Source organism: Equus caballus, chromosome 28, assembly GCF_041296265.1.
Source record: "Equus caballus isolate H_3958 breed thoroughbred chromosome 28, TB-T2T, whole genome shotgun sequence".
NCBI classification, from domain to species: domain Eukaryota; kingdom Metazoa; phylum Chordata; class Mammalia; order Perissodactyla; family Equidae; genus Equus; species Equus caballus.
The window spans coordinates 45,811,830-45,832,710 of record NC_091711.1 but is presented as its reverse complement, the minus strand read 5'-3'; the positions used below and the strand labels follow the sequence as shown (position 1 = coordinate 45,832,710).

General features: G+C 55.1%; 1 protein-coding gene across 4 annotated transcripts in view; it reads right to left on the bottom strand.

Annotated features, from left to right (window-relative positions):
- PARVB (parvin beta) overlaps window positions 1-20,881 on the bottom strand; it is a 110,064-nt gene that overhangs the window by 5,802 nt on the left and 83,381 nt on the right. For all 4 annotated transcript variants that reach the window (XM_023631729.2, XM_070254048.1, XM_070254047.1 and 1 more), the window contains exons 8-11: window positions 19,810-19,829; window positions 13,537-13,598; window positions 10,675-10,743; window positions 4,115-4,216 (exon numbers count right to left, since the gene is read on the bottom strand). In XM_023631729.2, the coding sequence (XP_023487497.1) occupies window positions 4,115-4,216; window positions 10,675-10,743; window positions 13,537-13,598; window positions 19,810-19,829 (253 nt within the window). The remainder of the gene's footprint in view (window positions 1-4,114; window positions 4,217-10,674; window positions 10,744-13,536; window positions 13,599-19,809; window positions 19,830-20,881) is intronic.

The following is a 20,881-nucleotide window of genomic DNA, read 5'->3' as shown; positions in this document are numbered from 1 at the left end:
GCTCAGCAGCACAGGATGCTCTGAGGGCGGCGGCAGCCTCACCACCAGGCAGGCATGAGGACGCTGCTGGGACTGAAGTCAGACCGACGGCGGCTGCAAGTGTGAGGCAGCAGGGCTGTGGTCCTGGCCCTCGACCTGCTGGATGCCACAGCAAGGGGGACACCTCCCGCCCCTGCATGACTTCTCGGAATGAAAGCATCTGCGACACTCGGCCCACAGGGATGCTTAAAGCTTGCACTCTGCTAAGGACGGCTGATGAGGTCTCAGATGCAGCCTTCTCTGTGCATTTCAAGTCCACCCGAATCGTAAGGATGTGGGGCCATCAGCCAACTCACCGCCAGCAGCCATCTGCCGCCAGCAAAGGCCAGTGGGGGTGGGATGGGGGGGGGGCACCCAAGTAAACGATCAGAGACGTCAGAGCTGGAAAGGACCCGAGGGCTCTCAGGAATCCAGCACCTTCGAAACAGGAACGCTTTCACAACTTCAGTGTAAGTCAATCAGAAACATGACAACTTTACTTGTGATGCAGTTTAATAATTAACCAGGAAAAAGATGTTTGACAAAGTAACCCTCAGTGAGTGAAACACTACAGCTCCGGGTACCTCGAAGAAGCTTCCAGGGCCCACTGGGCGGGGGCACTCGGGGAAGCCAAGCAGGCAATCGTCTCCCGGGCACCAACCAGGAGCCAGCCCGGGGAGGCCCGGGGTGGGGGGTAGACCACTGAGGGGACAAGCCAGCAGACCCAGGGCTGGGCGGGGCTGCGAATGACCAGGCGGGAGGCTCCGGGGCCGCCCTGGAAAAGGCCAAATGGGACACCAGGCAGGGTGTCAGCCACCCAGCCCGCAGTCCGCGGTGGGGGCCCAGAGGAAGGGCTGTGGGGAGGGCGGCCCAGGGCTGGGCCTGAGGGTGGGACCAGGGCGGGAAATGGAAAGGATGGTCTGTAACGTCCCCTTTTCAGAGGAGGCTCCAGGACTGAGACGGGTCAGCACGTCTGTGCCAAGAAAGGCTCGGGGCTCCAAGAGACGGCGCCAGACTCAACCCAGTCCAGTGTGGATTGAGAAGCGGTACCCTTTCTCCAAGAGCATCTGCTTCCCCCACCGTCAGCTCACCACCATCCAGACCACCTGACTCACAAGAATCAAGATGGAGACAGGACGGCCAGGAGGGAGAAACGGGAAGAAGACTTTCCGGATGGAAAACTCCATCAGCCAACCTGGGGCTGAGCTCCCAGCGCCGCCCACCACGGGCCCCTCCGGGCCTGAAGGAGCCACCCGCGAGCACAGGCAGGGGCAGAGTGGGGGGAATGTCGCGTCCGGCACACAGCGGATGAGGCCGAGGCCCTCGGAGGAGAGACGGCTCCCAGAACCTGCTCAGTATCGAGCGTGGTCAAGCTCAGGAAGCCCCATCCTTGCCCCACAGAGAAGAGTTGGGGGGTAACTCCCATCCAAGCCCCCCTCTTGGCACCCGCTCAATGGTGTTGGTTCCAAAACAAGATTTTCCTTCTGCTTTCTGCTCAGTGTGAGGAAAGTGCCAGGCAGGAAGTTGCTGCCATCCATCCTCCGACTGTGAGCCCTCAGGGCCCCCCGCAGTGCTCCGGGCCCTGGCAGAGGGGCTTCCCCCGAGCCCAGGCCCCCCCACCCGACAGGGCAGAGGGAACAGCAAAGAGCTCCTGACAAGGCTTTGGGGCCACCCTCCCTGACCATGACCACAGAGTGTGACCCCAAGACCACTAGGGAGCCACACGCCGTGCCCAGAGCCCCACACCACCACTGGGGGTCGGCCACGCGGGCAGGACACCAGAAGTCGTTTCTCTCTGTAATTCAAAGGATTTTAGAAAACCTGACCATGTGAGAGAAGAATAGAAGGTTCCAGAACAGTGGTGGGCTCTGCCCTGCTGACCGTGCGACCCTAGGCTGTCTCTCAGCCCCCCTGAGATTCCGTCTCCTTCTCAGGGAGATGGAAGCATCCCAACCCTGCAAGGCCCTTTCTGGTATTTGCTTCCAGGAATAACCTCCAAGTCCCCAGGACACAATCCACCCCACAGAGAGAGGGACGTTATAGAATCTTCCAGAAAGATAATCAACGGACACAAGGTTCTCAGCAAAGGGGCCAACACAGAGTAAGACTCAAACAGTGGCTCCAGATCAAGAAGCCGTGGGTGGTGCCCAAGCCTCTGAGACGGTTCAAAGGGCACCGTTCATTTGTTCGAAGGAACCTACAGGTGAGCCATCCAGTCTCATTTTCTTTAATCCCAAGCAACTGCTTAAAAACGCAAGCCCACGACACATCTCTGATGTTGCTCACTGAAGCTCAGTCTCCTCCTCCAGGAGATGCAGAGCTGCCGCAGAGATGCCTAGTGCCAGAGCAAAGGCTGCTCGCAGAGCCCGAGCCCCAGGAGATGCTCGCTGAGTGGTCCCTCTGTGCCGTGCCAGCACCGCCGTGCCACATCTGCACGTGGCACCCGACAGCTCGGGTGCTGATGCCAGCCGGAAGCGGGTTGAGGTCTACGCAGTGGAGAAACACCACCGCCTGTGAGGCGGTCGTGAGGACCAGGAGGTTCATGAATATCATGGACTCACGAAGAACTTCCAGCGGCTGCCACGATGCCCATCAGTCCCCAGGAGGGGAAGGGAAGGGAGAAACCCCGGGGCCAGGGGCTAACAAGGCGGGAAGAGGATCCACCAGAATCTGGCATCCTCCGAGAGCTCCAGCAGCCCACAAAGCCAGCAGCAGAGGGTCCCCCGTGAGGGAGAATGGCCAACAGTGCGTGGACGCGGCCGCCCGTAGCAGCCCTCCCTTCGTGGCTCCCACACAGGGCGAAGGCGGATGGAACAGGCCTCACGCCTCCCAGGCCAGGGCAGCGGCCGACAGAGACCTTCACGCCCACCTCAAAGGGAAGCAGGCCGGGTCAACGCCGCCCCTGCCATGTGCACGAGCCTCGTCTCAGGAAGAAACCCAGCTCAGGACCGTCTGGCCAAATTCACCCTTCTCGCCAGTTCTTATTAATTTGAACAAAGAAAAGATCTCTCCAAAACAATGCCTCTGCTGGCCACCCGGGGCCTGGAGCCACACGAGCCTCTTCACCAAACTGTCCTTCTCTGGTTTCCGGAGGACAGCACAGCCACCAGCATGTCCTGACATGGCCTCGCTCCTTCCTCTGCTCGCGCTCGCTCTCGCTCACCATTCACACTGGAGGCGATGAGCCAGGCCCTCTCTAAACCGCTCTGATGCCATCACAGCAGGCAAGACGGGACGACACTTGGCCACGAGCAGACAGCCTGCCGGGAGCCAGAAGGGAGCAGACTGACAAACTCTGGCCCCATTTCCGGATGGTTCTCTGGCTGCCGCCGCCCGCTACACTGTCTGCCTCCCTGAAGCGTGGGTCTAGCACCTCAGGAAAATGAAATGACTGGCACCCGCGAGTCCAAAGCAACACGGACAGTCCAGACGCCACGTTTCTAAAGGCGACGCACTAAATCCGCCAGGACCGCTGAACCTTGGGGAGCCCTGGGCAGAGACGAGCACGGTCACCAAGGGCGGTGACAGTGGAACCGTCAACCCCAATTTAAAGGTTAAGCCCTGTGACCCAAACAATCCTACGTGAGGAATTTTCCTCGAAAACAATCCATAGAAATGAAAAATATATACATTCAAGAAGACGCCCGATTGTCTTAATAGGGAAAATAGGAACGAGTTGATCGCCCAAGAGCGGGGAACAGGAGACACCGGGGTCAGAGCCACTCCCCAGATTTGTGAAAATGGTATTTGGGAAGGGCAGGAAGCAGCAAAGAAAACCAGACACGCTGTACTCATGGCACCAACAGAGGAAGGATTTGCAATTCCACTGACGTTTGACCACAGTGATTAACGACATCATCGTCCCAGAGAAAAGCCCTGAACAGAGCCTCCCACACACGACCCTGAAGTGTCACGGACTGCGACAGTTTTTCTTTTTCCTAAAGGTTATGTCTAATTGCAATACCATCTGTCGAGCAGTTTTTCTTTTTTGGAGAAAGCAGCTAGACTCCAGACAGACTCGTCAGGGCGTATTGGACGCCGTGCGCTCCCGCAAGCACGGCCTGGGCCCCTCGGAGGATGGAGACCAAGCACGTACCTTCTGGTCGAAGCTGTCCGGGGTCAGGTAGAAGTTGTGCAGGGGGACAAAGTAGTCTTCCAGAAGGCCCATGAGCAGGACCAGGTACACGCCATCTGCAAACTACAGAGAAACATTGGTGATGCTCCCGGGCCTCGCACGGCCGTGAACGCTCTGCATCCACCCAAAGGAAGAAAATGTTTTAGGGTGAAATAACCCATCCCTCATTCAGGCTCAAGGACCAGCCATCAGGCGAAGGGGCTGGTGCAAGGTGCCACGCTCAGGCCTGGAGGTGACCATGTGCGCGTTTGGAGTTTGGGTGCAGCCGCGTGGACAGGACCATGTCCCTGGGACCAGACAGCTCAGCCACAAGGCCCGTCCCCCAACTACTGACCCTGGGGATAACACTGGCTCCCATCTCTCAGGGCTGACGTGAGCATCCAGAGGAGTGGGGGCAGTGAGCACCCAGCACATCGTGAGCGCCCTCGGCGTGAGCTGCTGGCATGATCAACCCATAAGCCAAGGGCGCCCTAAGCTCAGGTCTGGGTTCGCCTGCTCACTTCGTCAGCTGCCTGAGCGCCTCCCTTTAGCTGTGCTCTCGGGGAGCTCAACTTTCACCTGCTCCAGCCTTGGTGACCTGAGCCTTTGTGTGTGTGTACCCAGCACAGAGCGTTCAGCCCAGCTGAGCCCTCAACGGCGGGGCTGACCCTGGGGAAAAGCCCTGCGGACTGCAGCCCCGGCCCCTCTTCCTGCCGCCCAGCCGGCATCCCCTCCCACCCACGGAGAGGGAAAGAGAATCTAGAACAGAGACTGCTCTTCAGCAGACAGCCCCTGCTGGCCCCAGCCCAACGAGCCAGGCCAGGGAGCAATCATTCCTCTTACAGACAAAGCAAGGCAGACAGCGAGGGCAGAACAACTTGCCCCAGGGGAGGAGAGAACCAAGATGCAGGCGTACAGCCTCACCTCAAGGGCACAGACCAGCACCCCGCGCCCCCCCACCCCGGGAAGGCGGGCCTCACCCACCCTCACAGAGAACAGAGAGGGCGTCTCTAGGGGCCGAGACTTGCTTGGTCCCCCGCAGAGTGAGGACTTGTGAGGCCCCCAGCCTCCAGATGTCTGGAGCTGTGTTGTCCACTGTAGTAGCCACTAGCCACACGCGCCTATCGAAATTAAAAATTTCTTTGTTTGACTGTTGCTGACTTACCCTCTTTTACTGCATAAAAATAAACATAAGGCGAAATTTACCATTTTAACCATTTTTAAGTGTACACACAGTCCAGGGGCACTAAGTCCATTCACATTGTTGTGCAACCATCACCCCCATCCGTTCCCAGAATTCTTTTCATCTCACCAACCTGAAACTCCATCCCTGTTAACACAACTCCCCCACCCCCTCCCCCAGCCCCTGGCACCACCATCCTACCTCCTGTCTCTATGAATCTGACTCCCTAGGGAGCTCATGTCACTGAAAACACACAGTATTTGTCCTTTTGTGACTGGCTTATGCTTTCTTTTTTAAATTTAATTATGATAAATTTTATGATGTGCATATTTTACCATATTAACCATTTTTAAGGGCATAGTTCAGTCTTGTTCGGTACATTCACACTATTGTGCAACCGAGCTCCAGAACTCTGAAATTTAAAATGTTTTTTAATTAAAACACAAAATCCAGCCCCTCGGTGGGACCAGCCACATTTCAAGTGCTCGACAGCCACACGTGGCCAGTGACGTCTGTATCAGATGGTGCATCGACAGAACATCTCCATCATTCAAGAAAGTTCTAGGGGTCAGCACCGGCCGAGACGATCGTCACGCAGGATGAGTGGACAGCCACGAGGAGCGGGACGCCCAGGAGGCTGTCAGCTTCCAGAGATCAGCAACTCGAAATGAGCAAAACGAGAACTTGCAGAAGGGAGCGCATTTGTACTTAAAACCAGTGACAGCTCCCTCCGCCATCCTGGGCAGCCCACCAAGGCCCCCGACTTTAAGATGAGGAGTGAACATCACAAACACTCGCTATCAAGAAGCCCGTCCTCGGCATAAGGAGATGGAAAGACATTCCATGTACATGGATTGGAAGAATAAACATAGTTAAAACGTCCATTCTACCTAAAGCAATCTACAGATTCAACGCCATCCCAATCAGAATCCCAATGACATTCTTTACAGAATTAGAACAAAGAATCCTAAAATTCATATGGGGCAACAAAAGACCCCGAATTGCTAAAGCAATCCTGAGAAAAAAGAACAAAACGGGAGGCATCACAATCCCTGACTTCAAAACATACTACAAAGCTACAGTAATCAAAACAGCATGGTACTGGTACAAAAACAGGTGCACAGATCAATGGAACAAAATTGAAAGCCCAGAAATAAAACCACACATCTATGGACAGCTTATCTTTGACAAAGGAGCTGAGGGCATACAATGGAGAAAAGAAAGTCTTTTCAACAAATGGTGCTGGGAAAACTGGAAAGCCACATGTAAAAGAATGAAAATTGACCATTCTTTTTCACCATTCACCAAAATAAACTCAAAATGGATTAAAGACCTAAAGGTGAGACCTGAAACCATAAGGCTTCTGGAAGAAAACGTAGGCAGTACACTCTTTGACATCAGTATTAAAAGGATCTTTTCGGACACCATGCCTTCTCAGAGAAGGGAAACAATAGAAAGAATAAACAAATGGGACTTCATCAGATTAAAGAGCTTCTTCAAGGCAAATGAAAACAGGATTGAAACAAAAAAACAACCCACTAACTGGGAAAAAATATTTGCAAGTCATATATCTGACAAAGGCTTAATATCCTTAATATATAAAGAACTCTCGCAACTCAATCACAAAACATCAAACAACCTGATCAAAAAATGGGCTGGAGACATGAACAGACATTTCTCCAGAGAAGATATACGGATGGCCAATAGGCACATGAAAAGATGCTCATCATCGCTGATCATCAGGGAAATGCAAATCAAAACTACACTAAGATATCACCTTACACCCGTTAGAATGACAAAAATATCTAAAACTAATAGCAACAAATGTTGGAGAGGTTGCGGAGAAAAAGTAACCCTCATACACTGCTGGTGGGAATGCAAACTGGTGCAGCCACTATGGAAAACAGTATGGAGATTCCTCAAAAAACTAAAAATAGAACTACCATACGATCCAGCCATCCCACTACTGGGTATTTATCCAAAGAGCCTGAAGTCAGCAATCCCAAAAGTCCTGTGCACCCCAATGTTTATTGCAGCACTGTTTACAATAGCCAAGACACGGAAGCAACCTAAGTGCCCATCAACAGACGAATGGATAAAGAAGATGTGGTACATATATACAATGGAATACTACTCAGCTGCAAAACAGAACAAAATCATTCCATTTGCAATAACATGGATGGACCTTGAAAGAATTATGTTAAGTGAAATAAGCCAGCAAGAGAAAGATAATCTGTGTATGACTCCACTCATATGAGGAATTTAAAACTTTGGACTAAGAACATTTTAGTGGATACCAGGGGAAAGGTGGGGTAGGGGGTGGGCACAAAGGGTGAAGTGGTGCACCTGCAACATGACTGACAAACATTAATGTACAATTGAAATCACACAAGATTGTAACCTATCATTAACTCAATAAAAAAAAAAATTGAAAAAAAAAAAGAAGCCTGTCCTCGGAAAGGGGAAGTGCACTAAGGAACAAGCCGGAGGCAGAGGGACACGATCAGCGACGTGGGGACGGGCGGGGTCTCTCCCAAGGCCAGTGTACCAGGCCCGGGTTCAATGTGCTCTGACTGATAAATGACCCTTTGCCCGTGTGTCACGAGTCTCCTGCTTCCACGCTGTGAAGAAATCGCTTACTCATCTCCCTAAGGAGAGCAGAAGGGTTTAGCAGCTCTCCCCCAGGGACACGGAGCCAGCAAGCCCAGAGAAGCCAGCCCTCACATCAGCCTGACCCACTTCCAGGCAAAAAGAAGCTGTGCGTGGACGAACACACCTGCCCGGAGGTAGAGGAAGTGGAGCTGCTGCACTGACAGGCGGCTCATCAGTGAGTGGGTGGGACCCTCCATTTGCACATCCCCAGAGCGGGGATCCTGAGACGGGGCGTGCCCTAGCTCAGAAATCTGCTGTGCCTCTCTGCAGGGAACGGAAACCCCCACAGATGCCCCAAGACACCATCATCGCCGTCTTCCTCGTCACCGCCCACCTTTTAAGAGCATTATCTCCATTAAGCCTCAACAATATCTACTGTCTGCAGTTTAAACTTGTGGGAGAAGCTCAGAGAGGTTGACTGACTGACTCAAATCACACAGATAGGATAATATATAACATAAGCTAGGATAAGCCCACAGCATAAGAGCAGCTTTAAAATGCAGGGGGAAACACACAGACACACACGAGCACACACACACACAACCTGAGCAGGAATTCAAACCCGGGTCTCTCCGACTCCCAGAGCATCCAGACTTTAATGGTGAACATATTTATAAAAATAGCCAGATTCCTTTGCAACAAAAGAGAAAAAGTTCTCTGCATTTCTGTGGCCAGCAATCTGGTAGACCAGTGGTTAAAAATATTTTTAAGATATTACTTTATATAATGTGATGATAGGAAAAAAATGGAGATATCGAGTAATTAAAGATCGATGCAAATTTAAGCTTAGAATCTCAGCCTAAGATGTCTGGCTATTAATATTGGCGTGCGGGCCCATCTGGGAAGTGACAGTCAGGAACTGCTGATGAGGACGTGGGAAAAGGAGTTGTCACCACTGCAGGATGAGAGTGTCACATGGTCAAACATTCCTGGGGGCCCTTGGTGTTACCACCTCTGGTCTAAGGATTCCGTTTCTAGGAGTTTATGCCGAGGAAAAAGACAAGGGAGCACACAGCTGTGTGCAAAGATGCTCACAGTACCACCATTTACAAGAGAGGGAAACGCCCATCGTAAGGGAAACGTCTAATCAAGGGCAGCACAGCCTGAGAGTGGAGGAGAAGGCAGCTGTTAGAGACACCGAATGCAGACAGCCCAGGCGACAGAGCAAAGACGAGACAGAAACACCGACACTCACGAAAAGGTGCCTGCAATAGATTGAGTAACAAAACACACACTGCAAACAGCTATCCAGTACAGTACGATCTATGGTCATTTAAAAAATACATTTATGCACATAAAGTATGCAGAAAAACACACATCCTACCATTAACTGTAGTTGGTTACCTCTCCCAAGAAGACGACGGGGGGAGATTGCGGGGAGAGAGCAAGAAGGATTCTCACTTTTCAATTATTCTCCTTCTGGACTGTTCATATACCAAACAGCAAGCAATCAGAGGCTGTGTGCAATATCAGTAAACTGCTGAAGATAATAAATGTATTTGCGAACAACACACAAATAAACACACCAATTAAGAACGGACCAATCGGCTCTCAAATACAGACGCACGCCGTCCCCGATTAGCTCGCCAAGGAGAAAGAGAGCCTGGAACAAGACCCTCAGCGCAGTTCTCTCTGAGGAGGGCATTACGAATCATTTTTATTTGTTTTACTTATCTGCATTTTCAGACATTTCTACAATGAACCTGAATTACTTTTTTAATTAGAAAAGCAAATGAGAAAAGTTAAAGAAAGCAAGCAACGGATGCAATCCCCCCAGGGTTTAGGAAGGATCAGCTGTGCGGTAGAGAAATCTGTACCAAGAACTCAAAGGACTCCAAATTCAAGCACCCAGCTAATCGTGGGGAAAAATTATATTTTGTCTTTAATCCTGCCGAGTGCTCAAAACATATTTTATCACGAAGCTGCTTTAGCTTTGGGGGTGGGGGTAGGGGGCATACTTTCTATGCTTACTGTGCATATGCATTAGAGGGACGTTAGTGAGCCAGCCACAGCGCCAAGTGTGAGAACAGCGACGGAGAGAAGCAGAGGGGGACGGAACATTCTAGAACATCTAAACTGAGGGACCTGCACATGCAGAGGCCCTTTGGTGGAGGTGGTGTGGCACCTTGGAGGGTGTCAGGGGTTGAACTGTGTCCCCCAAAAAGGATGTGTTGGAGTCCTAACCCCCAGGACCTGTGAGTGTGGCCTTATTTGGAAATAGGGTCTTTACGGAAGTAATCAGGTTAAGTTGAGGTCAGCAGGGGGGACCTCAACCCAATACGACTGTTCTTCCAAAAAGGGGAAATTTGGGCACAGACACGCACACGGGGAGAACATCATGTGATGATGGAGCCAGAAGTCGGGGTGATGCAGCTACAACCCAACGACACCAAAGATCGCCAGGAACCCAGCAGAGGCTGGGGGGGCGCTGACACAGATGCCCCCGCTCAGCCTCCGAAGGAACCAGCCCCCCGCACCTCGATCTCGGACTTCAGGCCTCCAGAACCGTGATATCAATTTCTGTTTCCTGAGCCACTCAGCTTGTGGTGCTTTGTTCCCGCAGCACCAGGAAACCAGGACAGAGGGTCTGGATAGGCCAGAGCGGCCAGGCATCCTCGTTACACCCAGACAGCGCCTGCTTTGCCCACACGGCCACCCGGGATCAGAAAGCCTGCTGACAACGACACAGGACCCCAGAACACCTTACCTGGGTCTCCAGTTCTGTCACCTCCAAATTCAGCTTGTTCAAGTGCTTGTTCACAAACGTGATGAGCGACTGTCAAGGCAAAGAGACACGGACCATGAGTGAGCGACTCGGCTCCATCCACCAGAACGGAGGCGACACGGGCCGTCTCTGTTTTGTGGAATGCTTCGATTACCTCCTGTTTGCTAAAACAAAAGGCTCGTGTTTAAAACAGACTGTTCGTACAGCAACCCTTGGTTTTAATGGGATAATGCCTAAATCTATCCCAGCTGGAGAAGGAAACACACACCTCTGTTCACCACCCACATGCACATGTGCTAACTATCCTCGAGAGGCATGCCCAGGGCCCTTGAGAAGGGTAAATCTGTCAGGGGAAGATAATGAAATTTTTAAACATAGGTAACCTCCAGCGACAAAAGATCAGAGAGAAAGGCTGCCTCGGGCCACACCCATCACCGTTTCAGTAGATGGAGATTCCATCCCGGCTTTGTCTCAGGGAAGCTGGGGTTTGTGGAGCCTGCGACATACACAGCAAAAGCCACTGGCACCTCCTCTCTGGTGAAAGTTTAAAACTTGTCACCTGTAACTTCTCAGCAATCAAACCCAAATTAAATGGAGATTTAATACCAGCCCCACCCCTCCCATCCCTGGATGTGATGTCACTTCCTTATTCGTTCCCCTGAAATTTACTGAGCAGCTGCTCCGTGCCAGGCACTCTGCTCGGTGCTGGGGACACAAAGACGGGAGCACAGAGCCCCACCCTGGAGAGCCTGTGGCCAGTTCTCCATTAGGCACACCCAGGGGAGGCAACAGAGAAATCAAGAGATACGCAAAGCTGGGAAACACGCAACAGAGGGAGGTCTGATGAGCCCACGGGGAGAGGTGTGGCCCTGGAGGAGGGCGCACTGGAGCCGGTCCTGGCAGAGGCCAAGCGGGAGGCGGGAGTCGGGGCGATGGGCAGCACAGAAACCCAGGCCATGTGCACAGGTGGGAACCCTTTGGGATCCTCAGGCTGTATGTGGATGGGTGGGAAAGAGTAGGAGGGGCTGACCCAGGACAGACCTGGGGGTTGTGGGCAGGGCCCTCTGCTTTTATTCTGGGGTCCGGGGAGCCACCAACAGAGCAGCTCTCAACATGGGGGTGGGGAAGGGCCAGGCGGGAAGCAGGATGCTGTCAGGCAAACAGAAGGACTGTGTATTGTGCACTGCTGGGGTCCCCAGGGCCCAAAATATGTCGTTTCAAAGAACGAATGAAGATCACATCCCCTGAGGGCCAGCCCGGTGGCACAGCAGTTAAGTGCACACCTTCCGCTTCGGTGACCAGGGGATCACTGGTTCGGATCCCGGGTGTGGACATGGCACCACTTGGCAAGCCATGCTGTGGTAGGTGTCTCACATATACAGTAGGAGGGGTTGGGTATGGATGTTAGCTCAGGGCCAGTCTTCCTCAGCAAAAAGAGGAGGATTGGTGGCAGATGTTAGCTTAGGGCTAATCTTCCTCAAAAAAAAAAGAAGATCACATCCGCTGAAAGACCAAAGCTGACCTTATGCTGCCACGTTCCACACCATCTTGTGACCACGGGCTGCGCGCCGGGCCCTTGCATTTTACTCTCATGGTGCCCCCGAGAGGTGGGGATGGCCTGGCCCTACTGATAGATGGGGAAACTGAGGCAGTGGTTAGACTCTGCCTCAGGTCGCACAGCTGCTAAGTGGGAAGCAGGTTTGAATCTTCTTGGGCTCTGCTGAATGGGTTCTGTCAGGGCCTTGGGGCCAGAAGCGGCTGGAGGGGAGGGGGAGGCTCTGAGGCTCCAGGCCGTCACTCATGCCCCAAGGGTGCTAAGAAGGCTGTGCCCCAGAAGGACCACTGGGATGGTTCCCCCGGCCTTTTGAAGGTGCTTCCAAGAGCCAACAATCACCCTGTCGCAGCCAGGACCAGCACTTTCCAAAAGCAGGTTCCACGGGAACTCAATGCATTCCAACCCAAAACAGATACACAAATCTCATTACCGACAAATGAGTTTGGGAAACGCTTCCTACTAAGTCCTTTCTTGGAGAATTACAATGCACATCAGCATCTTAAAGGCTCTGAGAAGTCCTGCATTATGATACCTGTATGGGAAAACCATCCTAGGGATTCAAGAACTCTCGTCCCCTCTCCCCCGGGTCTCAGGCAGACACGATGGCTCCTCCGATTCCACAGGAAAGCGGGAGCACGCCCACCGTAGGCTGCCTCGCGGAATGAGCTGTCTGCAGGTGCTCAGATAAGCTCGATGTGCAGTGAGAGAGGTTCAGTTCTTCCTGGGTGGGGACAAGCCTTCCTGGCAGATCCCCCTAGAAACCCATGGCTCCCCAGCCCCCACCCTCAGAGCTTTGGGTTCGCTCGGGTTTTTCCATCCGCGGAATCGCCAGCAGGCTGCCTGAGCTGCGGCTGCAGGGCTGGCCTCTGTGCTCCTGCCTGGAGGGGAAATGGGCCAAACGCACGCACAGAACAGCTCTGCTGGCAAAGCCTGTTTACTGGGCAGCTCCGCGGTAATGAGGCCGGCAGGAGCCAGCAGGTTGACACGCTTAAAAACATTTCCACATTAAAAAACGCCTCGAGTCGGAATGAACCGCCACGCGGGCGCTGGCTGGGTAATGCACTCGGCAGGAGCGGGCGAGCAGGCGGGCGGGGACCCAGGGAGCAGAGACGTGCAGTTAAAAGGTGCTAATTTTATGCACCGCAGTTCTGTTTTTGACTATAATTACACTTCAATCCAAGTGGCAAACATTTCAGATTTTAAACATTTCCCCACCCTCTTCCCAGCATGGGGTTGATGCTGCAAAGAGCACGCAGACGGAGGGAGACACGATCCGACCACGGGCTTACCTTCTTCACCACGCTGAGCTTGTCCGGGGCGTGGTCGAAGAGCGTGTCGAAGGCGTCGCGCTCTGCGGGGACCGCGGAGATACGGGGAGAAAGAAGGGTTTGTGGAGATGCACTTGCTGCCCTGACCCCCACCCGGCCCGGGGGGAGGGACCTCTGCTCCCCCGGGACGTTCAGCCTGCCTAGAACCCTTTCAGTTCCTGCAGAACCCGAAGGGTGGGCGCTGACGAGGAACAACCCAAGGAAAGGATGCTTCTAGACTCCTTCTAACTCAGGGTCCATCTTTTAACTTGAAATACACGGGGAGCACAGGGACAGCTGCCCCCATCGCGTCCCAGGACTTGGGGGTTCTTGCTTCTCCCTCCTCCACGCTCCGTACCCACCAGTATCTTGTCGGTAAATGTGACCACCTCTCCCGCTCGTCATACTGCTGCCCCCATTCAGGCCCCATGGCCCCTCACCCAGGGGCGGCCACAGCCTCCTACTTCATCAGCCTCCCTCCTCCACTCCCGGCCCCTCTGATCCATTCTCCCTAGCAGGCAGGGAAAGCCGTTTAAAGTGTAAACTGGATCATTCCCCATGCCCACCCCCCACCCCCAACTAAAACTCTCCCACAGCTTTTCATCACTTCTAGAATAAAATTGATTCTCCCTCCCGGGGGCTCCAACAGGCTCACAATCATCCACCAACACACTCGCTCTCCCTGACTTCACTCCACCAACCGGCTTCCCGGCTGCTCCTCTATCACATGCTCACCACAGGGCCTTTGCACCTGCTGTTCACTGGCCTCACATCCTTCAGGTTGCTCTCAGATGTCACCTCCTCTGAGGGGCCTTCCACAACTATCCCCATCTCAAAGAGCGCCCCACTCCCACTCTCTGTCCTCTTATCCTGGTGCACTTTTTATAGCACTTAATCACTATTTGAGAGTACATTTTGTGTGTATTTGTGTGTTGCATATGACCTGCTGGACTGTGAGCTCCTCGAGGGTTGGGACTGCTGTCTCCCCAGAGCCCTGCACTGTCTCTGACTCCCAGAACACTGAAGGGCCCACAGCCATGCTCAGAACGAAAGAATGAACCCGAAGACCCTGCTCCAGACCCTCTCTGCAGCAATTCTCTCGGGGGTGTCCACCTCTGTGGGAACCCCCGCCGCCTGCTCCTCTGCGTCCCGCCCATCTTCCTTCTCCAAGGTGAGCCCTAACCCACTCTGACTGCCAGTCGGGGGCCCAGCCATGCCCTCCAAATTGACACAGAACCAACCCCTCCTCTTTGCAATGAGGGGCCACTGGAGGCAAAGGGAACACGCTGTTGGTGGCTAAGAAAGGAGCAGGACTGCGGCACCAGGTGCCCAGTTTTAGCCTGATGAAGCCGTGGCCACATGGAGGCAGGACAGAGCCCGCTGCAGCCTGGACCCCACGCAGGAGGAATGAGGCCGCCAGGGTGGACACAGGGCTGAGTGGAGTCGACGCCAGGGCAGAGGGGCAGGGGAGGAGGGGAGAAGGGCATCTGGAAAGTCCTGGGACCCAACTTTTGTCCTCAAGAAGCCACCCGTCTCCCCAAGGTTCCTGGGGGCAGTATATGCTCAGAGGACCCCGGCCAGCAGCAAAGCCTCTGTTAGCAGCCATGCTAGGTCCCAACGCCCAACAGGGAGCCCTGGGGGCCTGGGCGCCCAGCCTGATGGGGCAGTGATGGGGGGAGGGAAGGAGGGATGAGAAGAAGGCAGGACGTCGCCCAAGGAAGCATCCAGCCCTTCTCCCCTGACCTGGCCCCAAAAGGAAGATGCTCCCCATCCACTAAAGGGCCAGGTCTGGGAGGCAACCCACAACCCCAGCCCAGGCCAGGCAGCAGCCTCCTCCTCGGCCTGCGGGTGGGGAGGGAGGGAACATGGTGGGGGGTGTACGCACGCGCAGGGAGGGGGCGTGCCCCTGCCTGTCTGGGATGAGGGCCGCCCCACTTCCTTCCCGCACAGGCCACACCCAGGGGAATACCCCCTACCGCCCGTCTACCGCAGCAGCTGTAAATTATTTTTATAATCATCTCAGTCAGATTATACTCAATAAGGCAGTCTGCTAAGGGGAAAAAAAGAGCTAAATCTTTACAAAGCAAAATACAAACTTTAAATGCAGCTTGAGAGAAACCCCGGGAGCAGAAGAGCGCTTGACGTCAGCCGAGTATATTTAGCTGGGCCACCGCTGGGCTGCAGAGTCCGCACGGGGGTGCGGAGGACTGCGCCCTGGGGCGCGCTCACCTGTGCCAGGGACCTCACCCGCCCCGGGGGACCTCACCCGCCCCGGGGGACCTCACCTGCGCCGGGGACCTCACCTGCCCAGGGCAATGCCACACGGCCGGTCACACGGCGCAGGCCCAGGCGAGCCTTACTGCGCCCCTGCCCTTACGGCCTCGAGGATGAAAATAGATGCGGGTTTGGATCTGGGTTCAAATCCAGATTCCGCCACTTCAAAGCCCCATGGCTTCAGGCCTGTCCCTTCCCCCCCAAACCCGCTTCCTCCTCATAAAGCAAGAATAAAAACAGTCCCGCCTCACCGCTGGTGCGGGAATTAAACAGCCGGTGAATGCAGAGCAGGACACAGGGCTGGCAGAGCCCCCCTCCTCCCCGGGGCGCTCCTGCCCCAGCCCATCTCCTCCGCAGGCCCTGGGGACAGTGCCGGAGATAACCACAGGGCAGCCTTGCCCCTGGGCGGGGACAGCTGGGGAGGCAGATGGGTAAACCGAGGTGGTACCAACAGGACAGGTGCCACAAAAGGCCAGAAAGGACATGGAAAGGGACCAAGCTCCACCTTCAGGGATTAGTTTAGTCCAAATAAAGTTGTTTTTGTTTGTGTGACATCTTTCTAATTGGAAGATTTGTCCCAAAGTTCTGAGTTTCTGGCCTCTCTTGAAGGACCGGAAGCTGTGGCCACAGGTTGCCTACGGTGCCCCCCTGGATCCACGTGCCTGTGAAGCAGGGTGTGGACCCTCCAGTTTGCCCCAGGCCCCACCATGCCCCGCTGCCACCCTGCACGGGGTCTGAGGGCAGCTGCCGTTTAGCATTTGGTATTCCAGCCCCTTCCCTCTTTGGCTTTATCAGCCTGGTCCATGAAGGCACCCGAGTCGGGGGCCCATGGACATAGGGCCGGGGGGACCAAGGAAGGCTTCACACAGGAGCTGTGACATCTGAGCCGGGGCCTGACGGGGCAAGAAGACAAGGAAGGGTATTCCAGGCAGAGGGAACAGAAAGCGCAAAGAGAGGCACAAGAAAGCCAGAGTGGGTTCGAAAGGGCTGGCCTATTATGGGGGCTAAGAGGGGGTAGGTCCCACAGTGTGAGAAGCCATGGAGGGTGGTGACTAGGAGCAGTGTGATCCAGCTGCAATGTTGGAACAAGCTCTGTTGGCAGAAAGGGGGAGATGTGAGCGGGAGAGACCAGGGTTATAAGGAGACCAGGAGGGGAAGAGGAAAAAAGCTTCTCCTCCCTTCTCCCTACAGCTGGGGAGAAGCCCAGGGGGGAGGGGGAGGCGCCGCCTGTGGAGGACAGGCAGCCAGCAAACCCGTTGCCATGGAGACCAGGCTGCAGCTCCCCAGCTCCCCTGGGGAGAGAAGGGCCTCCCATTCCCACCTGGGTCTGGAGAGTGATGCCCTCCGGAGGCAGGGAAGGGGAGGACCCTGGGTGGGGGCAGAGTGGGTCCCTCCCTCCCTAGCTCAGACTGCTCATGGGAGAAACTGTGCTGAGGACGTGACTCCCTGCGAAGCCCAGCGGGCCGACATTAGCCAAGGAGGGTCTGCCTGGTATTCTGGAAGCTCCTGGAAAGTCTGCGGCCCAGGGCTGGCTGCGGGGGATGCTGGCTGAGGAAGACACGGTCCAGCCCACAGGATGCTTACAGTGGGAGGATCCATGTGTGAGAGGAAAGAGGGAAGGGCTGGGGTCCCCAGATTGCCGCAGCACCCTGGGTCTGCCAGGCACATGGCAGGGCTCCGTGTGAGTGACCACTGACGCAAGGAGCAAGCAAAGTGCTCCAGTGAGCAGAGAGATGAGAAAAGAGATAACAAGGCAGGGCAGGGGTGGGGTGAGCCGGAGGGCGTGTCAGGGAGGGCCTCCCTGCTAAGTGATGATGAGTGAGAGCTGGAGGAGCTGAGTGAGCGTGAGCCATGGGGGACTCCAGAGGGAGAGCATTTCAGGCAGAGGGCACTGCAAGTGTGGAAGCTGGAAGAGGGGGCATCTGGGATGCTCTTGGAGCAGCAAGGGAGTTACAGGCGGAAGGCTGACCCCAACCACGTGCAGAGGAACCAGCTCGAGGCGAGCTAGGGACCAGCACCCAGCGAAGCCATGGGGCAATGGGGACCGAAGGCTCCCCCAGGAGAAGGGCCGGCGGCAGCCCCGCTGCGTGTGCCCAGGCTGCCCAGCCAGCGGGGTAACTGGGACCTGGGAGCGGCATCAGCAGCAGCGAGCTGGGGGCGAACTGAGTGCCTGTCGCCCACTAACAGCCTGTTTGCATTTCAGAAGCTGGGAGCCTAGGAACACGGGAGGACAATGCAGGGCTTCTCGGGGCTCCCGGCCCCGCCCCCACTATTCTAAGGTCAGCACGCGGCTGAATCCATTTTCCAAACTGTGACACCTGCCTCCTCCCAGGGAGTCACCATCTGATACACCGGCCCCCAAAGCAATGGCTCACTCGGCTGCGGGGGGATGGGGAGTGTTCACCCTCTGCCTCCGGGTGCCGCACACAGCCCCCCAACTGAACCGATCCTCCCGGGGCTCCCCAGACCCTGGACCAGCCTGCCCCAAACACAAAGGTGACAACTCACAGAAAACCAAAGACCACACTTAATGCTCTGACCACCCCACTCTCGTCACCTCTGTGCGTGGACAACCCCTGCGGGGGTCGGAGCCCTCCCTGCAGAAAGGACTGGACAGAGGTGCACCCCTAGACGGGCCTCCTCCCAGACCCAGGGCCGGGCCGGGTCACTCCCACTGTCCCACACGCCCCATGAGCCCCACCCCTACCGCGCCCTCGCCAAAGCCACACAGGAGGGGTTCCATTTCTCTCCCTTTTTACTATTTTTTTTAATAATAAAGACATTAAAAGGAACTGAATTGCTACTTAAGAAAAAAAAAATAGTGAAGACTAAGAATTTCCCCACACAGCTTACAAAGGCTAAGGAGTGTAATTGCTACATTTTCTGTCCTTCGAGACCTTTGAGAACATCACAGCCGTATCCTCTCTTTACACACAAGCAGCAGTGTGCCATCGGTCCCCAGAATAACGTTGAGGTTACAGAGCCCCTCGGCGAAGGCCGCAGATGGCTCCGGGGTAGCACCCCCCCCTCCCCAGGGGACCAGCTCAGGCGGCAGGCTCACCAGGCACACAGGGAAACTTCTATTTGGCTCCACTTTTCCCTCCAACAGCTCTGCTCCCTCCTCACTCAGTGGAGAACACCGTGTTTGGGGGTCAAGGGCTATCTGCTTTGAAACAGTCCCCAAAGCAGGGAGCCTGGCTCAGGCTGCCTCCGGCTGCGGCTGCACTGGGGGTTCCCATCCCTGAGGCTTTCACACTGCCACAAGCTGTCCCTTTATCTGCCGTCCTCGCTGAGGGGAAGATGAGTTCTGGGGCTATAACGGGGCAGGGCACAGCTCTTTGGGAACAGCCACTGAAAACTAACAGTGATAACCACCCCACAGAAAGAGAGCCGGGCTCAGGGCCAAGCAGAGCGCACATTTATTATCGCACGCTATCCTCTCAACAACGTCAAGGTCCCATTTCACAGATGAGGCATAGAGAGGTGAAGGAGCAGGCCAGAGGTCACCCAGCTGGGACCAGACTGACGGCTGCCTGACTCTAAGGAGGTCTGCCAGGCCGGAGATTTTAAGGTGGAGAAACGATCTATGAAAGCACCTCCCCTAAGGAGACTCTCTCCCGCTGGCTGATTATGTTCTGTATTCAGGTCGACATCTCTGCCCTCCTTTTTATCCGGGTTCCAGTCCCTGCTCGGCCCCTGGTCCCTGCCGGTGAGAGCATCTGCCCCATCCCAGACATTTCCCTGTCCCCTGCCCCACCCTCCACCACACTCTCCTTATCACCACCCGGCCCCTCGAACCTCCATAAGCCCACAGCGCGGGGCCCACGGGGGACTGCACACCTGCTCTAAGATTCCAGAACTGCTGGGAGCCGAGAAACCCACCCCGGGTCCTGCGGCCCCTGTGTGACGGTGGGAATGCTGGGACAGCCCCAAAGTGCCCTGCAACCTCAGACTCCCCACCCCACCCCCGGGGTTACTTACCAAAGCGACCCATTATCATCCTGCAAGCAAGAACAGAGAGAGCCGTCAGACGGGTGCTCAGAACCCAGCTTGATCAGCAGCGTGAGGGGGCGCTGGAGGCAACCGGAGAGTCAGAGCCCCAAACTGCCCAGTTGATGGGCCATTTATAAAAACATGTCACTTTTTTTTTTGAGGAAGATTAGCCCTGAGCTCACATCTGCTGCCAATCCTCCTCTTTCTGCTGAGGAAGACTGGCCCTGAGCTAACATCCATGCCCATCTTCCTCTACTTTATATGTGGGACGCCTACCACAGCATGGCTTGCCAAGCGGTGCCATGTCCGCACCCGGGATCCAAACCAGTGAACCCCGGGCCACTGAAGCAGAACATGCGAACTTAACCGCTGTGCCACTGGGCCGGCCCCGTAAGTCACATTTTGATAGATTCTGCCCTGCTCTAATTACAAACGAGAAGTGCTTACGCAGGTTACTAAGTGCTGGCACGAGATCAGCAGCAAATCACCATCTTTGTTTACACCAGCCCCTTAAGGCCATCTGGGGGGTATTTCAATCATGGGAGTGGTTCATGTGGAAAATGGCTTGTCTGGAAGCCCTGAATGGTAAGCTTTAAACGGCAGGGGTGCAGACCCCCGGAGGGTCACATGTCAGCAAGTAAGCTCGATGCACGTTCGGGGAATCCTAATGCTACAGGATCCTGAGAAACACAGGCTGGCCCTGACTTCCACTGCACGAAGCTGCAACCACGAGGGTGGCACGCGGCTTCTCCTCGAGGACCTCCAGCGCACGACGCACAGCTCCTCTCTGTGCTCCCTCCTGAGAGGCAGGGCGTTCTTTCCTTCACCCCTCAATCTCTCCAGGCTCAAGTCCTCTGGCTCCATCTCACTTAACATCTTATTTAACAAATATTCTCTTGAGCCCCCGCTACACACAGGCCGTGGAGAGGGAGAAATAAGCGCCATGTGGCCCTGCCCCCTTGATGCCCAGTGGTGAGATGCGTAAGCCCCCATCTCCACCCAGCCCGTGCCCACCCAAAGCAGACATGGAGGAGATGCCAAGAGAACTGAAGGAGCCCTG